Source organism: Miniopterus natalensis, chromosome 5, assembly GCF_054644295.1.
Source record: "Miniopterus natalensis isolate mMinNat1 chromosome 5, mMinNat1.hap1, whole genome shotgun sequence".
Classification (NCBI taxonomy): domain Eukaryota; kingdom Metazoa; phylum Chordata; class Mammalia; order Chiroptera; family Miniopteridae; genus Miniopterus; species Miniopterus natalensis.
In genome coordinates, this window is record NC_142085.1 from 68,038,263 (window position 1) to 68,053,860 (window position 15,598).

Genomic DNA, 15,598 nt, shown 5'->3' on the forward strand with positions numbered 1-15,598 from the left:
AGAGAGTTATTATTGACTAAAGCTTCCAGCTACCTCCAGCGAGTGGAAATGGCTTAAGGGACTTCTTGGGTAAAACAAAATGTCTACGTCTACTGATTTGTATTAAGTGCCTGCAAGAGAGCTAGGCGCTTCCGTAGGATCTCACTTAATTCCCTTCCCACCTCAGCATCTGCAAGCAGACATCCCCACGTTACAGATGAGGAAGCCTAAGCTCAAAGAGGTAGGCAACTTTTATCTAAATAAATAGTCAGACTGTGAGCTCCAGGACACAGACCATTGGTTTTATTCATCTTTGGGTGCTCACTAACAAGCACAGCACCTGGATGTTGCATAATTTGGTTTTTTTGTTTTGTTTTTCTTTTTATTCAAATTCATTAGACAGTTTAGGTAATGGGGGTAAAATTATGGATTTCACTATGGTAAAACAGTCTTTTTATTTTTATTTTTCAGAGTAACAATATTTGTTTAAATTTATATTTTTTATTTTATCTTTATTGTCGACAGTATTACAGATGTCCCTCCCCCCCCATGGACCCCCTCCACCTCGAACCTGCCCCACCCCCAGGCCTCCCCCATACTACTGTTCGTGTCCATGGGTTATGCACATAATTGTTTAAATGGAGAGCCGGATGGAGAGATAAATTTTGGTTGTCGGCTAGTAAATGTCAGGACTGTGTGAGTCCAACGCCAGTTCTCCACCCCCAGGCCTGTGCTCCTCCGCAGCGTGCAGGCTGATTTCTGAATAAGGCAGCGATTCGGTGAGTGTGCCCGTAAGGACAAAGTGCATCACACTCGCAGAGGCGCGTGTCCGCACCTCCCATTCTCTCAGCAGTTTTGTGACTCAGTAGAAAAATCCACTTATTCTTCAGCTGCGGAGTTTAGATGTGACGCATAAAGCTGGGCTTATTTCATGGTATACCCACTGTGTGCACATCTTCCTGTGCCTGTTAAAATACCGCAAGCCCCTTGCCTGCTGTTTGCTTATGCTGAGGCTGCAGCCATCAGATATTCTCCTTCAGCATGCTATGTGGCAAGAAGATCCAAGTTTATTCATAACATAACAAAGTGGAGTTTGTTTTTAGCACAAACTGAAGTTTGTTTCATTCAAGAATGTGAACTTAGTAGTTATGGAATCACACCCATGCAGATTCATTACCATTCAACTATCACATTTTCTGTTTATGTTGATTTCTAATTAATTCTCTCCTCAAAAAAAAAAAAAGAAGGAGGAGGAATGGCTCTCTCGGCCAGACCAGAGCACATAATGATTCCCACTGTTGGATGAACACTGTTGGATCTGTCTCCTGAAAAACGCTGTTATTACCACCCACTAACTCATCAACAGGTCCTGGCTCTCTACAGAATCTGGGTCTCCGTCACCCCTGTCCACACCCTCCTGTCCTCTATTCACCTCCGCTTGGGAACAGGCCACTTGGAGAAGGGGAAGCTTTCCCTCCCTTAGCAACAGCTGGGATGCTGATTCAGTACCTTATATTTTACCCCCGGAGCAGAGTGCATTAACTTTATGATAGAATTTCTACTTGTGGTTAGGAAAAAAAACACTATGTTTGGTTCTCCAAATGCTTTTTGTTGCAGTTTCAGCTGCAGAATCAACTCTATCTGGTAGGTCATAGGAAAACTAATAGGGTTTTCAATACTTTTGAAGAATCAACTTTGGAATTAGCCCTTAGGTGATTAACTCACTTAATGGAAAAAAGAACATGACATTGAGATCCTAAAAGGACGGTTCTATCAGAAGTGAAACTACAGTGGTGTTGTTCTAAATTATTTAGACTGTGTCAATACGAGTCTCTAATGACAAGAATTCAGAAAAAATACCAAAAAAAAAGATTGTATGCAAGATTGCAAAGGGTTTTACTCTTTATTCTCTTTCTTCATTCTTATGACCTCTTTTATATATTTCATAACTTTCCTGTTTCTCCTCACCACCACCCCCACACACACTCTAGTGAAAGAGAGAATTTAAAACCCCAGAACAAATTAACATCACTGCTAGAAGGAGATGGGAGGAGCGAAGGAGAAATGAGATGTTCCCAAGAGCAAAGACCATGTAGATCAATGCAGCCTCTTCAAAGATTGTAATCTGAATGTACATTGCCAAGCTGTGGCTTGTTAGAACATTCTCCTCTAAAATAAAAATTAATAAGAGAACATGTTTTCACGGAATACAAGATGCTGGTTCCGTTCCATGACCCATAAATTTAACAAAAATTAAAATGAATAAATATATCAGACAAAATGTACCCTTGCCTTTCCTTCTGATACTTACTTAGCAACGCAGGGTCTAATGCACTTGCTCTAGAACCGTAGCTGTTTGCTTTGGCCCGTGAGGGTCAGTAGGATCTGGCTCTCGCCTTCTCTAACCTCATGTCATCTTTCTCTAGTGGTCATGGCTGACTTCGTCTCATTCTCCTGGTCTCAGATAAAGGGTAACCTTCTTAAGGGGACTTCCCTGACCACAGTATTTAAAGTAGCTCCCCAGAGCTGCCATCTGCCTTACCCATCTGTTTATTTCCTTCACACCACTCCACAATATTTAATCAGTTATTTATTTACTTGTTTATTAACTGATTAATGTCATGAGGAAAGGAACCGGATGTCTTGTTCAGTTCTACGTTTTCTGCATCTGCGATAGTTTTGGACACATAGTGAGTTATCAGAAATTTTTGTCTCCACAATGTATAAAAGATGCCCACTTTCGTCTTTTATTTCTAGTCCTGATTTTATGGCCTGTGGGTACACAAAGCACAGCCATCAGCCACAAAGTTGGCATCTAGCTACCAAATAGTCATTCTATTTTAGATTTCAGGAATTCTATATCTGCCATCATTTGCTAGCCATTTTCTTAATATGTGGATCTGGCTTGATTTTAGTGGAAAGTCTAGCTAAGTGCTACCTAATGTTAGGTCTGTTTCATTGCTGTGGTTTTATTTAAAGTATTTATAGGATATAAATATTAGACTCCCTTCAGGAAATTATTATTCAGTAAGAAAAAGAGAAAGATTTTCCAAGTTCTAAAAGAAATAGTTTCCATTAAAAACAGTATGCTTCCCCACATAATAACGGTGGAGCCCTAACTGGGCTGTATTCAGAACTGGTGAACACATTCCTCTCTGAGACTGTTAGGAATTTTGTGAAACCATTTGTGTGGGCACAAACTTTCGAGTATTCAAGGTTGATTCACTGGGACAAAAGATGTGGCGGACTCTATTATTCTAACTGCTTCAGGTCAATTAATGTCTGTGCTCTTGACTTTGATAAAAGACCAAAGAGACTGTGTATGTATCATGTGTCTGAATACACAGATATATAGGGTATCCCAAAAAATGTATACACATTTTAACAGCTGATAACTCAATTTTGAAAATGAAATATATTTTAATGAACATTGCCTTTATAATTATGCAAAGTGTGTGTCTACATTTTGGGAGGACACCCTCTATATATAAACACGTATGTATGCATGCATATATATGTATATATAAGTAGCATAGGTGAATTTTAATTTATTTAATGATTAAAATATTGGTATACTAAAACATTTAAACCATCAGATGATACACAGTATTTCAAAAAATAGCAAAATTCAGATATGTTTGCATAAATAAACATGTGGCTGTTCCAAGAAATTAGCCACCCATAATAATGGGAGACTATGGTAGATCTCTGTTCATCCAGATATCATTGTCTGAGAATGTAAAGAAGTGTTGTATGAAAATAAGCAATTGTATTCATTCAAACAACTTTTGATATTATACTGTGGATACCTACACTCCCAAACTGCCCACATGGCTGTGGAGATCTAGCCACTGTCAGTTCTGCTTGGATGATTTAACTTATAAGCAAATAAGAAACATTGGCTCTCAATGTTTCCTGGGGTTCATTCAACAGTATTTGAAAGAGACTGCCAAGTAATTCAAATTTTTAACTTTAGATTTTTCTTAAAGTATATATTGCCAAACATTCCATAGGAACCATGAAACATCTCTTTCTGTAACCATAACATTACGTTAAACTTAAAAACAATTCTATAACAGTCAAGGCCCAAAGTATGATAGAAATGTGCTGTCCTAACTCAGGCAAGAAAGAGTCTATATTTTCTCTAGGTGAATGTCTAACGGAAGTAAACAGAACCTAGAAAAACTTTCATTGTTTTATTTTGAAAGATTTATTTCATAATTAAGCATCTTCAAAGAGTATATGATTTGAAACTTGATTTTTTATCAGACGTTCATAGACACAACCCATTTACAAGTACTTCTTTAGCTACTTTCTGTTAAATATTTACTGCTTTGACACCTTTATTGTTTAAAAATATATAAATAAACAGCTTATTTTTAAAATTTATTCCCTTCATTCATTCAATAATCAAAATTTCTTTATTATTGAGAACCTATTCGGTAAGCAGCTGCCCTATGTAGTTTATCAAGAAAACTATGAAGAAATTATAGAGACCAACCAGACTCCTGCCTTCAAAAAGTTTTCAGTCAATGTGAATGTCCTTGTAAAAGGAGAAGACATGGAGGAAAGGACAGATGTAAAAATAACTTTGATTATAGAATTTCATTGGTCTCTTCTCCCTACCCTGTCTGTTAAGACCAGTGGATAGAGAAGAGCAGGCGGTGAATGTTGGGAATGTAGTGAAGGCGAGAACGCTTTAGAGTGAATCTGCGTGCTTTGTTTTGTTTTGTTTTTTGCCTAAAAATAACTTTTATCAAATTTGCTAATTTATTAATTTTTCATTATCTGAATTATAAAACCAACAAGCTAATTTCATTTATTTAGCACTTCTTGTAAACTTAGTTAAACCTGTTTTATAAGCCTAAAGTCTATTAAATTTTGTACTTCTGGAAATGCTCTAGCCACAAATAAATGACCATCAGAGGTCATTGGCAGCATGCAATAATGGATCTCTTCCACAGAGCAATTTGCAATACGTGATAGTACATTTGCAGTTGGGCTTCAGAGGGGGATTAAAATAAAGCAAATCCTTGAGGCTTGCACTTCAACTGTTTCAGAAAAAGAACTTCGATTCCAATGCTGCAATTGGTTTGGTATATCATAAACATTGACAGTAACTACCTAAACATTGTGCATTTACCAAATGCTCTAATACCGTTTAAAACTCTATGTTCTGGATGTTTTATCAAAACAAGTTGAATTAACACTCATGACAATATCCTTTAGGAACTGTTGCATCAGTCATGCATCACAAGATTATGAAATAGAGAAATAGTAGGAAGTCTTATTTATCAGCTAAAAAACAACAACAAAAAACTGATGACATTTACCCAGAGTATCGAAAGTTCAGACACTGAAAATTTGTTTGTTATGCATTAATAAATACTCTTTTCATACTTAACCTTCATATGCAAGTTAAGAAAAATATTTTCTTCTTTCCCAATTTTAGGGAAAGACATACAAACTTTACCATGTATTTGACATATTTGTAATCAGAAGATCTCAATTTAAAGTTCCCATGAATTCTGCCCATCTTCCCACTTATAATTACCCACATTACACATCTCAAGTTTACTTATATAGACAGATTGGTATGAGATATCAAAGATCTAGGTTCTAACTTTTGATTTAAACTCATCTGTCCTGTAGTTTGCAGCATTTCTTTGAGTTCTAGTTTGGGGTTTCAAAATAAATAATCGTCGTAGCTCCTCCCATTACTGACAGCAGTTACCACAGTTAATTTAGCTTTCTTTGAAAGCAAAAGTGTACCTAAATACAAAATATTATTTAAATTAGCTGATAATATATCTTTTTCTTTTACCGAATGTCCCTTGTTTGGGGCTCTGCTTCCTTCTTCCGAAATTCTCCAGCACCGCCGCTCCCCTTTCAGGATGTCTTCTCTAATTAAGTAGCTACCACCAGAGACTCACGTGTACATCTCTAGCAACCATCCCACTATAAAGCCCTTATCTATTGAGCATTGCTTTCTGGATCTTATAAAATCTACAAAATCAGTTATTCCATGTTTATATTTTTCGATCTTTTGTTCTATGTACCTTGCTCTAAACCTCCAACTGCAGGCCTTTACTCTCCCAGCCACCCCTCTCCTTTCTATTACTGGCTGGAACTCAAAACACACCCTCTCAAATCCTCTTTTTGGCTCAGGCCACATTCTGTTGGTCACCATATTTGACTTTACCTCCTAAATATCCTTAGAATATGCACCCCTTCCTCACCACATTACATTGCCCGTGATATATTTTAAGCTATTATCAATCTTTTACCTCAATCACTACCTTAGTCTCCTGGTTCCCATGCCTGCAACCTGTCAGGGAAAATCACCTTTCTAATACAAATGTGATCATATAGTTCACCAGATTGAAATTCCCATATGCACAGAACAATTTCCTTGGCCTACAAAAGGTTTCATAATCTAGATCTTCCCTGTGCTTCCAAACTCACTAATATTCCTCATGCTTCCATTACCACGGCTGAAGCATCAGTTGCGTTGAACTCATGCCAGTCTCCTTTGTGATGTGGTAATTGTGGTGTTCCCTCCTCCAGCCCCACCATGGCCACTTCCATACTGATAACTTCAGCTCATTTTCTAACATTAAGTACAAACATTTGCATAGTCTATGAGACTTCCCCACCAACAGCACCTGCATTGATCAAATAAAATAATAGTACAAAAACATTGTTTGAAAAAATGATTCGGAAATACAAAATGGAGTTATTATTAGAATGGAACAAAGAAGAAGCATGACAAAGCGGAATTCTATTTTTTCTCTTAGAATCATAAGGTTTTTAAGGCTGAAAGTTTTGTTACAGTCAATCCAGACCAAAGCTTTCTGTGGTTTCCATATAAAAAGTCAAAACTCTTGCTTTAAGATGAAGTTTGAGGAATTTGTGTCTAGTTGTGTAATACTGACTGTATAATTTGAGTGATTGTTATCCAGCTTTCAAGAAAGCAATCACTATACTACTCAACTGTAAAAAAAAAATAAATTAGAATCTTAGAATATAAACTTCATAGTCTCAATTCTTCCCACTTCTCACAGCATGACATTTAAACCTTCCTGAAGAAATAAAGTTTGCCATCAAATTTGTACCTGCCCATATTCAAAATTCCCTGATTAAGAACAAACAAAAATTTTCTTTGCCAGTTAGGACAATTATGTCTTTACTGTTTCATAAGGTATTTTGTTAAAAACTTCTGTCTACAAAGGAAATATGTTTTTAAAAAGCAAGCAAAAGAGTGACTGTAGCACAATGTGTGAGTTGTCTGTGCTGTAGTGTTTGTTTTTTGTTTGTTTTTAAATATGTTTTTATTAATTTCAGAGAGAGGAAGGGAGAGGGAGAGTTAGAAACATCAGCCCAGCCGGGCGTGGCTCAGCAGTTGAGCGTCGACCTAGGATCCAGGTGACTGGGGTTCGATTCCCGGTCAGGGCACATGCCCGGGTTGCGGGCTCGATCCCCAGTGGGGGGCGTGCAGAAGGCAGCCCATCAATGACTCTCTCATCATTCATGTTTCTATCTCTCTTTCCCTCTCCCTCCCTCTCTCCGAAATCAATAAAGATATATTTAAAAAAATAAAAAAGAAACATCAATGATGAGAATCATGCATCAGCTGCCTCCTGCACGCTCCCTACTGGAGATCTAGCTGGCAACCTGGCCATGTGCCCTGAGTGGGAATTGAACCATGAGCTCTTGGTTCATGGATCGACAATGCTCAACCACTAAGCTACACTGGCCAGGCATGTCCTGCAGTTTTAAAGAGGGAATTGGGCACCCTCATAATTTTGGTGCAAACCGTTACCAGTTGTGGGACCCATACAGCTCTCTCCTGGAGAAATTTCCAAACATCCAAAACTCTATTTTTTAAGTGAAATTTATTTTACTTTATATTGGTTTTTGAGGCTCTGAACATGTGAGTCATGTTTATTTTCATAACTGATGCCTTTAAAGTTATATCATAATTGACAAAAGTTTCAAGGTGCTCAAAAGTATATTGTGACTCCTTTGAGCAGCTGCATTTCAGAGATAGGGACAGATCAGCGTGGACCAATCCAATCCGTCTTCATTTAAGCTCGGTCACTTAGTGCCCTGGGCTCTGAATGATTTTCTTTCAAACTGAGATCCACTTTCCAGTAGAGTTTCTATGAAAAGGTTTCACAGGGGGTTGGTTGGTTGGTTGGTTGGTTGGTTGGTTGGTTGGTTGGTTGGTTGGTTTTGTTGTTGTTGTTGTTTTATCTACACCTCTTGTTTCTTAAACTGAGTCAGTCAGATTCAGAACACATGGAGCTCTCTTCACTTCTTTCCTTTTTAGGATCTTTCCCGTTTAAAACATGTACACATTTTCTGTAAGTCTCCAATGCTGAGTTACTGGCATGAAAAATTACCCTGTTACTTGGAAAGCAGTCTTCACTTACAAGTCCCCCAGGTCCTATTATGTCTAAACCTCCTGTGCCACTTTATATGTCCACCCCACCCCACAGAGGAGCATGTACAGGAAAAGCAGACTCCCCTTCCCCCACACATTTCCTCAGTTTATTTACAAAACGTCTTGGAATGAGAATAAGCTGCTTGTGGCTCCTGTGGCTGATGCAGGGACGGTTTCCTCCAGGCACAGGATGCTGGTCCACTGAGTGACTTCTCTGTAGCTGACCCGTGCACACTGTGGGAAGGCTGAGTGGGCTTACGGGTGCCCCTTCTAAGTGAACCTGGTGGGGTTTGTTTTCGTGGTTAAGAACTTAGCAATAATCAAACATGACTGAGAAACAGCCTTAAGAATGGCAAGGTCCATCAGAGCCTATCCCTCCCACCACCAGCAAAACACATCGGAAATACACTGGGATGCCTTTACATACTCATGTATCAGCCTTTGCTTCTCAGAAGGGTCAGGATTTTTCCCTTCTGGACTCCTGAAAGGACAAGAAACTATTAATATTTTATTTATTTATTTATTTATTTATTTATTTATTTATTTATTTATTTATTTATTTATCAGACAAAACTTAATATATGCACATGGTTTCATAAATAATACAGCATCACACCATGTAGGACATTTACTCTGATACATTCAAATACGTTTGAAACACTTTAGGTTACAAAACAGAACATAGAAAAATAAACAGGAATATATTCAACACTTACAAAAAGTGATACGATAAAAATATAAAGTACTATTTCCTTTCAACACTTCAAAAGACATTTATATATGTGGGGGTTTTTTACAAGTAACATCACAAATGATCACATCTTTACATGCTTTCAAAGTATTATTTGTACTTAGTGCAAGGCTATTATCATTTTTCATACTTACATTTTTTTCTAGCTCTTTAACAATCCAACTTTAATCCTTTCAAGTAAATATTGTATTTAAATAGAGAACACATTAGGAGAAGAAATCAGCCCAAACACTAACTACATGAGAGATTCATCTTAGTTAGCAATTTTTCCATCAGCTCACACACAGGTGTTGATAACCAGTTAGTCATAAGAAGGTTTAAAGTTGTGAAGATTTCATGTAGACATGACTCTTCCAAATGTTGGTTTATAGTTGTTCAGACTTGCTAATGAATTAATAGTCTTTGCACACAAATAGGTGACTCTTGGAAACCTTGGAATTCTCAGGAATATGTATAGAAGTGATCCTTCATGGGGACTGGTTAAGTCCTCACCAAATGAATATTTTGCTCGAATAAATGGAAGACAAGGGTACAAAAAATATAAGACCTCTCCCCAATGGATAAAATGTTGAACGTAAGTTATTATAAATACTCACATATGATCCACATGGAAATACTCGTAAACTAAACATCATATTTTCACCATTCTATCAGTTTGCACTGATAAATGTTAAACTCAAGTGAGAAGAAATATTTCAGGAAAGCATTGGGAGCTGGGGTGTCGAATAGCTACCCAGTTTCAGAATCAATTGGCATTGGATCAAAGAGTTAAATTGTGTACTCACACCATAGTTGAAAAAAGATACCCTAGAACACGGTGTCCGTACTCAAGTTAAGCCCCAGTCTATGTTGTCATCCTTGCTTGAAGAAATTAGAGACACGCTTATCACCTGCCACATAAATGAAAAGCAAAGCTAGTGTGTATTGATTTCAATGAATTAGCACAAAATTACCATCTCCAACCACTATTTATGATCTATAAATAGTTTGAGGCAATATCTCCTTATATTTCAAACGCTCAAATTTTAAGGACTTTTAAATCAGAAACAATGGATGTGTAAATTAAGGGAAATATTAGATCACAAAAAATAGAGGGGAAAAATCCCAACTCATTAACCCATTACCACCAAATTGAAAACTAATGAAAGAAAATGTATATCCTACCCAGAAAATGTCATGAACTTCTATACTTACAATTTAACCTTTGTTTTTGTCTTTCTACATTTGTCCTCCAGTGCATCCTAACGTCAGTCAAGGCTGCCAAGGAGGCTGTGCGACGTGTTCAGATTACAATGGATGTTTGTCATGTAAGCCCAGACTATTTTTTGTTCTGGAAAGAATTGGCATGAAGCAGATTGGAGTGTGTCTCTCTTCATGTCCAAGTGGATATTATGGAACTCGATATCCAGATATAAATAAATGTACAAGTAAGTGCCTACACAAAATTATGTTTTTATCTCATCCGTGGGGACTTTCCAGATTTGAAATGGCCTCTAGAATATTTGTGACATTCAATGTTAAGTAAATAACAATATTTACCCCATTAATTAGGCTAAATGCTACTTGGACTTCACTCTCAGGGCAGGAAAATTTTGACCACTTATAAAAATATTCAAGTTTTGTGTTTTTTGGTGTGTTTTTTCCATTCCTGGGTATAACCCATTGAACCTATAGAAAACCAGTGCAAGCATCAATGCCGTCTGAGTTCCCATTTGTCACAAAATCTAAGTATTTAATGACTTAAAGAATCAATTCAGCTATTTTCACTTCAAGAAGGATTTCAATATAGAGAGTAAAACACATCAGTTGGAAGTAAATGTTGAAAATATCATCTCACCTCTCATCTGCACCCTAAAAACCTACTCTCCACACTTTAGACTGAGTAAACTTTTAAAATGTAAATTCGGAAATATGACTCCTCTATCCTACACCACATGTATCCTGCCTACCTCTCCAACCTCATCTCCTATGACTACCCCTCAAACACTTTGCACTAGCATCAAGGGCCTTCTTACAGGATCTTCCCACCTCAAAGCCTTTGCCATTACTGTTCTACACTCAGTCCTGGAAGTTTGAAAGCAATTTTGTACACACCTTTGCTTGGCTGGCTTTCTCTTTATATCCAAGATTCTGCTCCTATGTCACCTTCTCATAGAGGCATTTTATGACCATCATATCCAAATAATTAACCCCTTCCTTGTATCAGTAATTTTTCATATCTTTTTCCTATTTTTTGTTGTTAATTTTTTCCAGGGCATTTATTACTCTGGAATCAGACTGCCTGTTTTTAAAAACAAATCTGCTCTGTGGTCCTAGGCTAGTTACATAACCTTGTTGTGTCTCAGTTTTCTTATCTGTAAAATGGGCATCATAATAGGGGCCAGCTCACTGGGTTATTATAAGGTGTAAATGACTTAATACTACAAAATTCTTCTTGCAGTGTCTGACTTACAGTATCACCATATAAGAGCCAACTTTTTTTTAATTGCGTCTCCTTTCCTTGAATGTAAGCTTTGTGAAGTCTGGGTGGGCCTTGTTTCTTTTTTGGGCACTCATGTCAATCAATACCTGGAACAGTGATTGGCACATAATAAGCAATCAAGTGTTCATTGAATGAATTAATAGACCTCAAGAACAGCAGAAAGGCAGTATCCTAGTATACTTCATTAAAGTTCTGATGAAACATTTTCACTATTACTTAATATAAAAAGATATTTGGTCTTATAAACATTCTTGACAGTAGACTTATTGCCAAAAAAATTATAAGGCAATCAGTACAACGCTCTAAAATCAGTGACTAACGTGCATCAACTAAATGACTGTAAGAGAATCCTTAGTTTAGTTTGGCATAATAATTTTGAACCCTAAATGTTTGTTTGACATGAAAGTCGCATGGGTCTATGTTGTAAGTATGCAGAACTGGACCAACAATAGTTAAGTCAAGATAATGAAAAAGTATTTCTCTTTTTTCCTCTTTCAGAATGCAAAGCTGACTGTGATACTTGTTTCAACAAAAATTTCTGCACAAAGTGTAAAAGTGGATTTTACTTACACCTTGGAAAGTGCCTTGACAATTGCCCAGAAGGGTTGGAAGCCAACAACCACACCATGGAGTGCGTCAGTATTGGTGAGGAGGAGCCCTAAGATTTAGAAAGAAGGGAAACCCCTCAGATGATAATTCAATCTCTGTGGGCGTCCTATTTCACAAGAACCTAAGGGACTGTCTCTCAGAGGCTCCCTCCATCCTTCCATCTTAATGGTGTTCCCATAGCTTTACCAGCATGGATTATGGTACAATTTAACACCCTGTGGGAGCTCAGTTATTTCTTAGGGACTGTTACTAATTGTTTCAACTATTCTTACCATTATAGATTTATTCTGTACCTTTTTTTTTAATTGATTTCAGAGAGAGGAAGGGAGAGAGAGTCATTGATCGGCTGCCTCCTGCATGCCCCCTGCTGGGGATCAAGCCCGCAACCCGAGCATGTGCCCTGACCCAGAATCGAACCTCGATCTCCTGGATCATAGGTCAATGCTCAACCACTGAGCCACACCGGCTGGGATATTCTGTATAATTCTTTAATGAAGTCTTACTTACAGTAATTCATTTATATATATATTTGGTCTTCAACTTTCTACCTTAGGGCAAAAATTTCACAACACACCTAAGTCTAATCTCATTCAGTGACAAAAGTTACTTTCCAAGGGGAGGAAAACATGCTCAGTGGGTAGATCAAATACCTAGAGAACTGGAGCTGATATAGTTAAAATTCTTCCTTTTTCCTTTCACACTGCTTTGCTGAAATGTCCAGCTATGGAGGTATTCAGGAACAAGGAGAGATTTTTGGACTTACTCAAACTGACAGAGGAGACAGTCCCAGGGTCTGATTAATTACAGGCTGAGTTTCCTGAGGGGAGGTCCCTCAGACAACTTGTTTGTCTAAATAACAGATCACTGTCAGGCTATATTTTCCTTCTTTTAAATGCTGTGGAGCTACTACAGCTACAAGTTTGATGAACACTTGGGGAGCAGATCCTCAACCAAATGGGAAAACAGCATACTAAATCTCAAAATCCCCTGGGCAAGAGCTGCAGGAACCTTTGATGCTGCCGTTGATGTTGGCATCTGCACACAAATGTCCTCTTGATTCAGTACAAGATAGTCTCCAGGACTCCCCTGGGGTCCCCACAGACAGATCCATTAGACTCTGAAGTGCTGGAGTAATAACGCTAAAGTGGTGGTTTAACCATTTCAGGTCCACACGGGACATTTATTTCTGTGACATTTATAAATGCAACATGGGGCATTTATCTATTTGTAACTGAGGGTTGATGATTGGAGGTAGTAAGTTCCAAACTGTGGAAAAAAACAGGAAACAATTCTGTGGAATATTCAAGGCCAAAACTCAGGATGAGTAGCAAAGTGTTTGTGGTATTTCTCTACCCAGGAAAAGGGACACGTGTTTAGATTTTCTTAGTTTCTGAAAGTGTAGCATTTAGTCCTTGAAAGGCTATTTATTTTAAATATATCAATGCTTTCTTAGCAGAGAGAGCACTTTTGACACCTGGAACTATTGGATTAGCCTTTAAAGCTTATTGACAATTTATACTAACATTAAGACAAAGACTATTTCTTAACACAATAAAATTAAAGAAATTATAGATATATATATTATATATTTTATTGATTTCAGAGAGAGGAAGGGAGAGGGAGAGAGAGAGATAGAAACATCAATGATGAGTCATCTATCGGCCGCCTCTCGCACGCCCCCCACTGGGGATCAAACCTGCAACCCGGGCATGTGCCCTGACCAGGAATCAAACCGAGATCTCCTGGATCCTAGGTCAATGTTCAACTGCTGAGCAACACCTGACCGGGCAGAAATTATATATTTAAGAGTAGGGGTTAGCGACCTAAAAGACATTTAGTGAATCTGGCTGGTCGAACAGGCATAAGTGACCTGGGACACACTAGCTGTGCAAATCAGCAACTTTGGTTCAGGGCTGGCTCTTGTTGCTTCTTCCACATGGGCTGTCTCCCATCACATGGTGTCTAGCCTACAAGCACTACGCAGGCCATGCCCATGGGCTTGCCCCAGAATTTCGTGAAAAATGACCTGTTTGAATATCACAAAGCACCATTAAAGTTTATTCCTTTAACAAATATGAAAACCAGGACTCAGAGCACTGAAATGATGATCTCAAGGACTCAAGTGAGTTATTGTCAGTGCTATAATTAGCACCTTGACTCTAGCTCTCTAGTTTTCACCCAACAGGTTAAAGAATGAGTGTCTCTCTACCTTTGCTAAAAACTTACACTGTATGACTTGTCTCTTACCCAGATTTTCAATTGACAGGAAAGGTAATAAACAGAGAAAACACCACTCTGATACAGAGTTGGGGTGAAAGATTTACAAACATATCCATTGCCATGGTTTGCAGGTCACATTAAGCACAAATGTCCACTGAACCCAATTTTCTAGAGGAGAGTATTTCTTCTACATTGTTCTCCAGATACTTGCTCCCTCTCTGAACTGTCATTCCACTCTGTCATCCTTACTGCTTCTCTTGGAAAGCTGGCCTTGTTCAAGTGGTCAGAGGGGAAAGATATTCAGCTCCAAAGAGTGAATAGCAAGGAACATGCCCTTGCTGTGTTCTCTGTGGAACCGTGTAGTTAGGCCCCAAGAATGAGAGCAAACAAGTCATGATGTTACAGTGCTGTCATAAGCACGGGGGGGACATCAGTTCAACTGTCCTCCCAGTTGAGGAATCCCCCTTACAGCGTTCCAGACTGATGACGATCGACCGCAGCATGACCGCTTCCTGGAACAGGGAGCTAATTACTTTTTTTGAGACACTTGCTACATTAGTGAATAGTTAATTTCCACTGTTAAGATTGTTCTTAATACAGAAGATAGAATAAACACAGAAGTGGAGTAGTCCTGTTTTTTCTTCATTACCTTTCAACCAAATAGCGCACTAGTTCTACATTGTTAATTTAATGACTTAAATATAACTTCTTGCTCTTTTTATTGTCTTTACATGTTTTCCAGAATTTCCATTTTTCTCAGAAAGATTTTTGACACTAATACTATAGATTCGTTCTAAAATATTTCTCTAAGAAAACCTTCTTCCCTCAAGGTTTTTAAATATACCATCTTATTAGAGCTTTTTACTATCTGAACCCACTAGTTTTGAATATTTTCTCTCCTTTCTCAACAGAATTATCTAATATCATTATTAGAATTTCAATGTTAGAACCATTTGTCATCTAAGGACTCACAGCTAGTAATTTTTTTAATGTTTTCCTGAAGTCTAGGTATTCATTTGCCTAGACCACCTTTACTATTGTTAAAAAGCACCAAAGTTCTGTTCACTTCCACATCATATAATTTTTTTCTCATTTAGTCCTCTTAGTTCTG

At 37.8% G+C, this 15,598-nt stretch overlaps 1 protein-coding gene across 1 annotated transcript in view; it reads left to right on the forward strand.

The window, feature by feature from the left end:
• RSPO3 (R-spondin 3) overlaps positions 1-15,598 on the forward strand; it is a 75,011-nt gene that overhangs the window by 20,343 nt on the left and 39,070 nt on the right. Inside the window, exons 2-3 of the mRNA XM_016212895.2 lie at positions 10,412-10,603; positions 12,157-12,303. Coding sequence (XP_016068381.1) covers positions 10,412-10,603; positions 12,157-12,303 — 339 coding nt within the window. The remainder of the gene's footprint in view (positions 1-10,411; positions 10,604-12,156; positions 12,304-15,598) is intronic.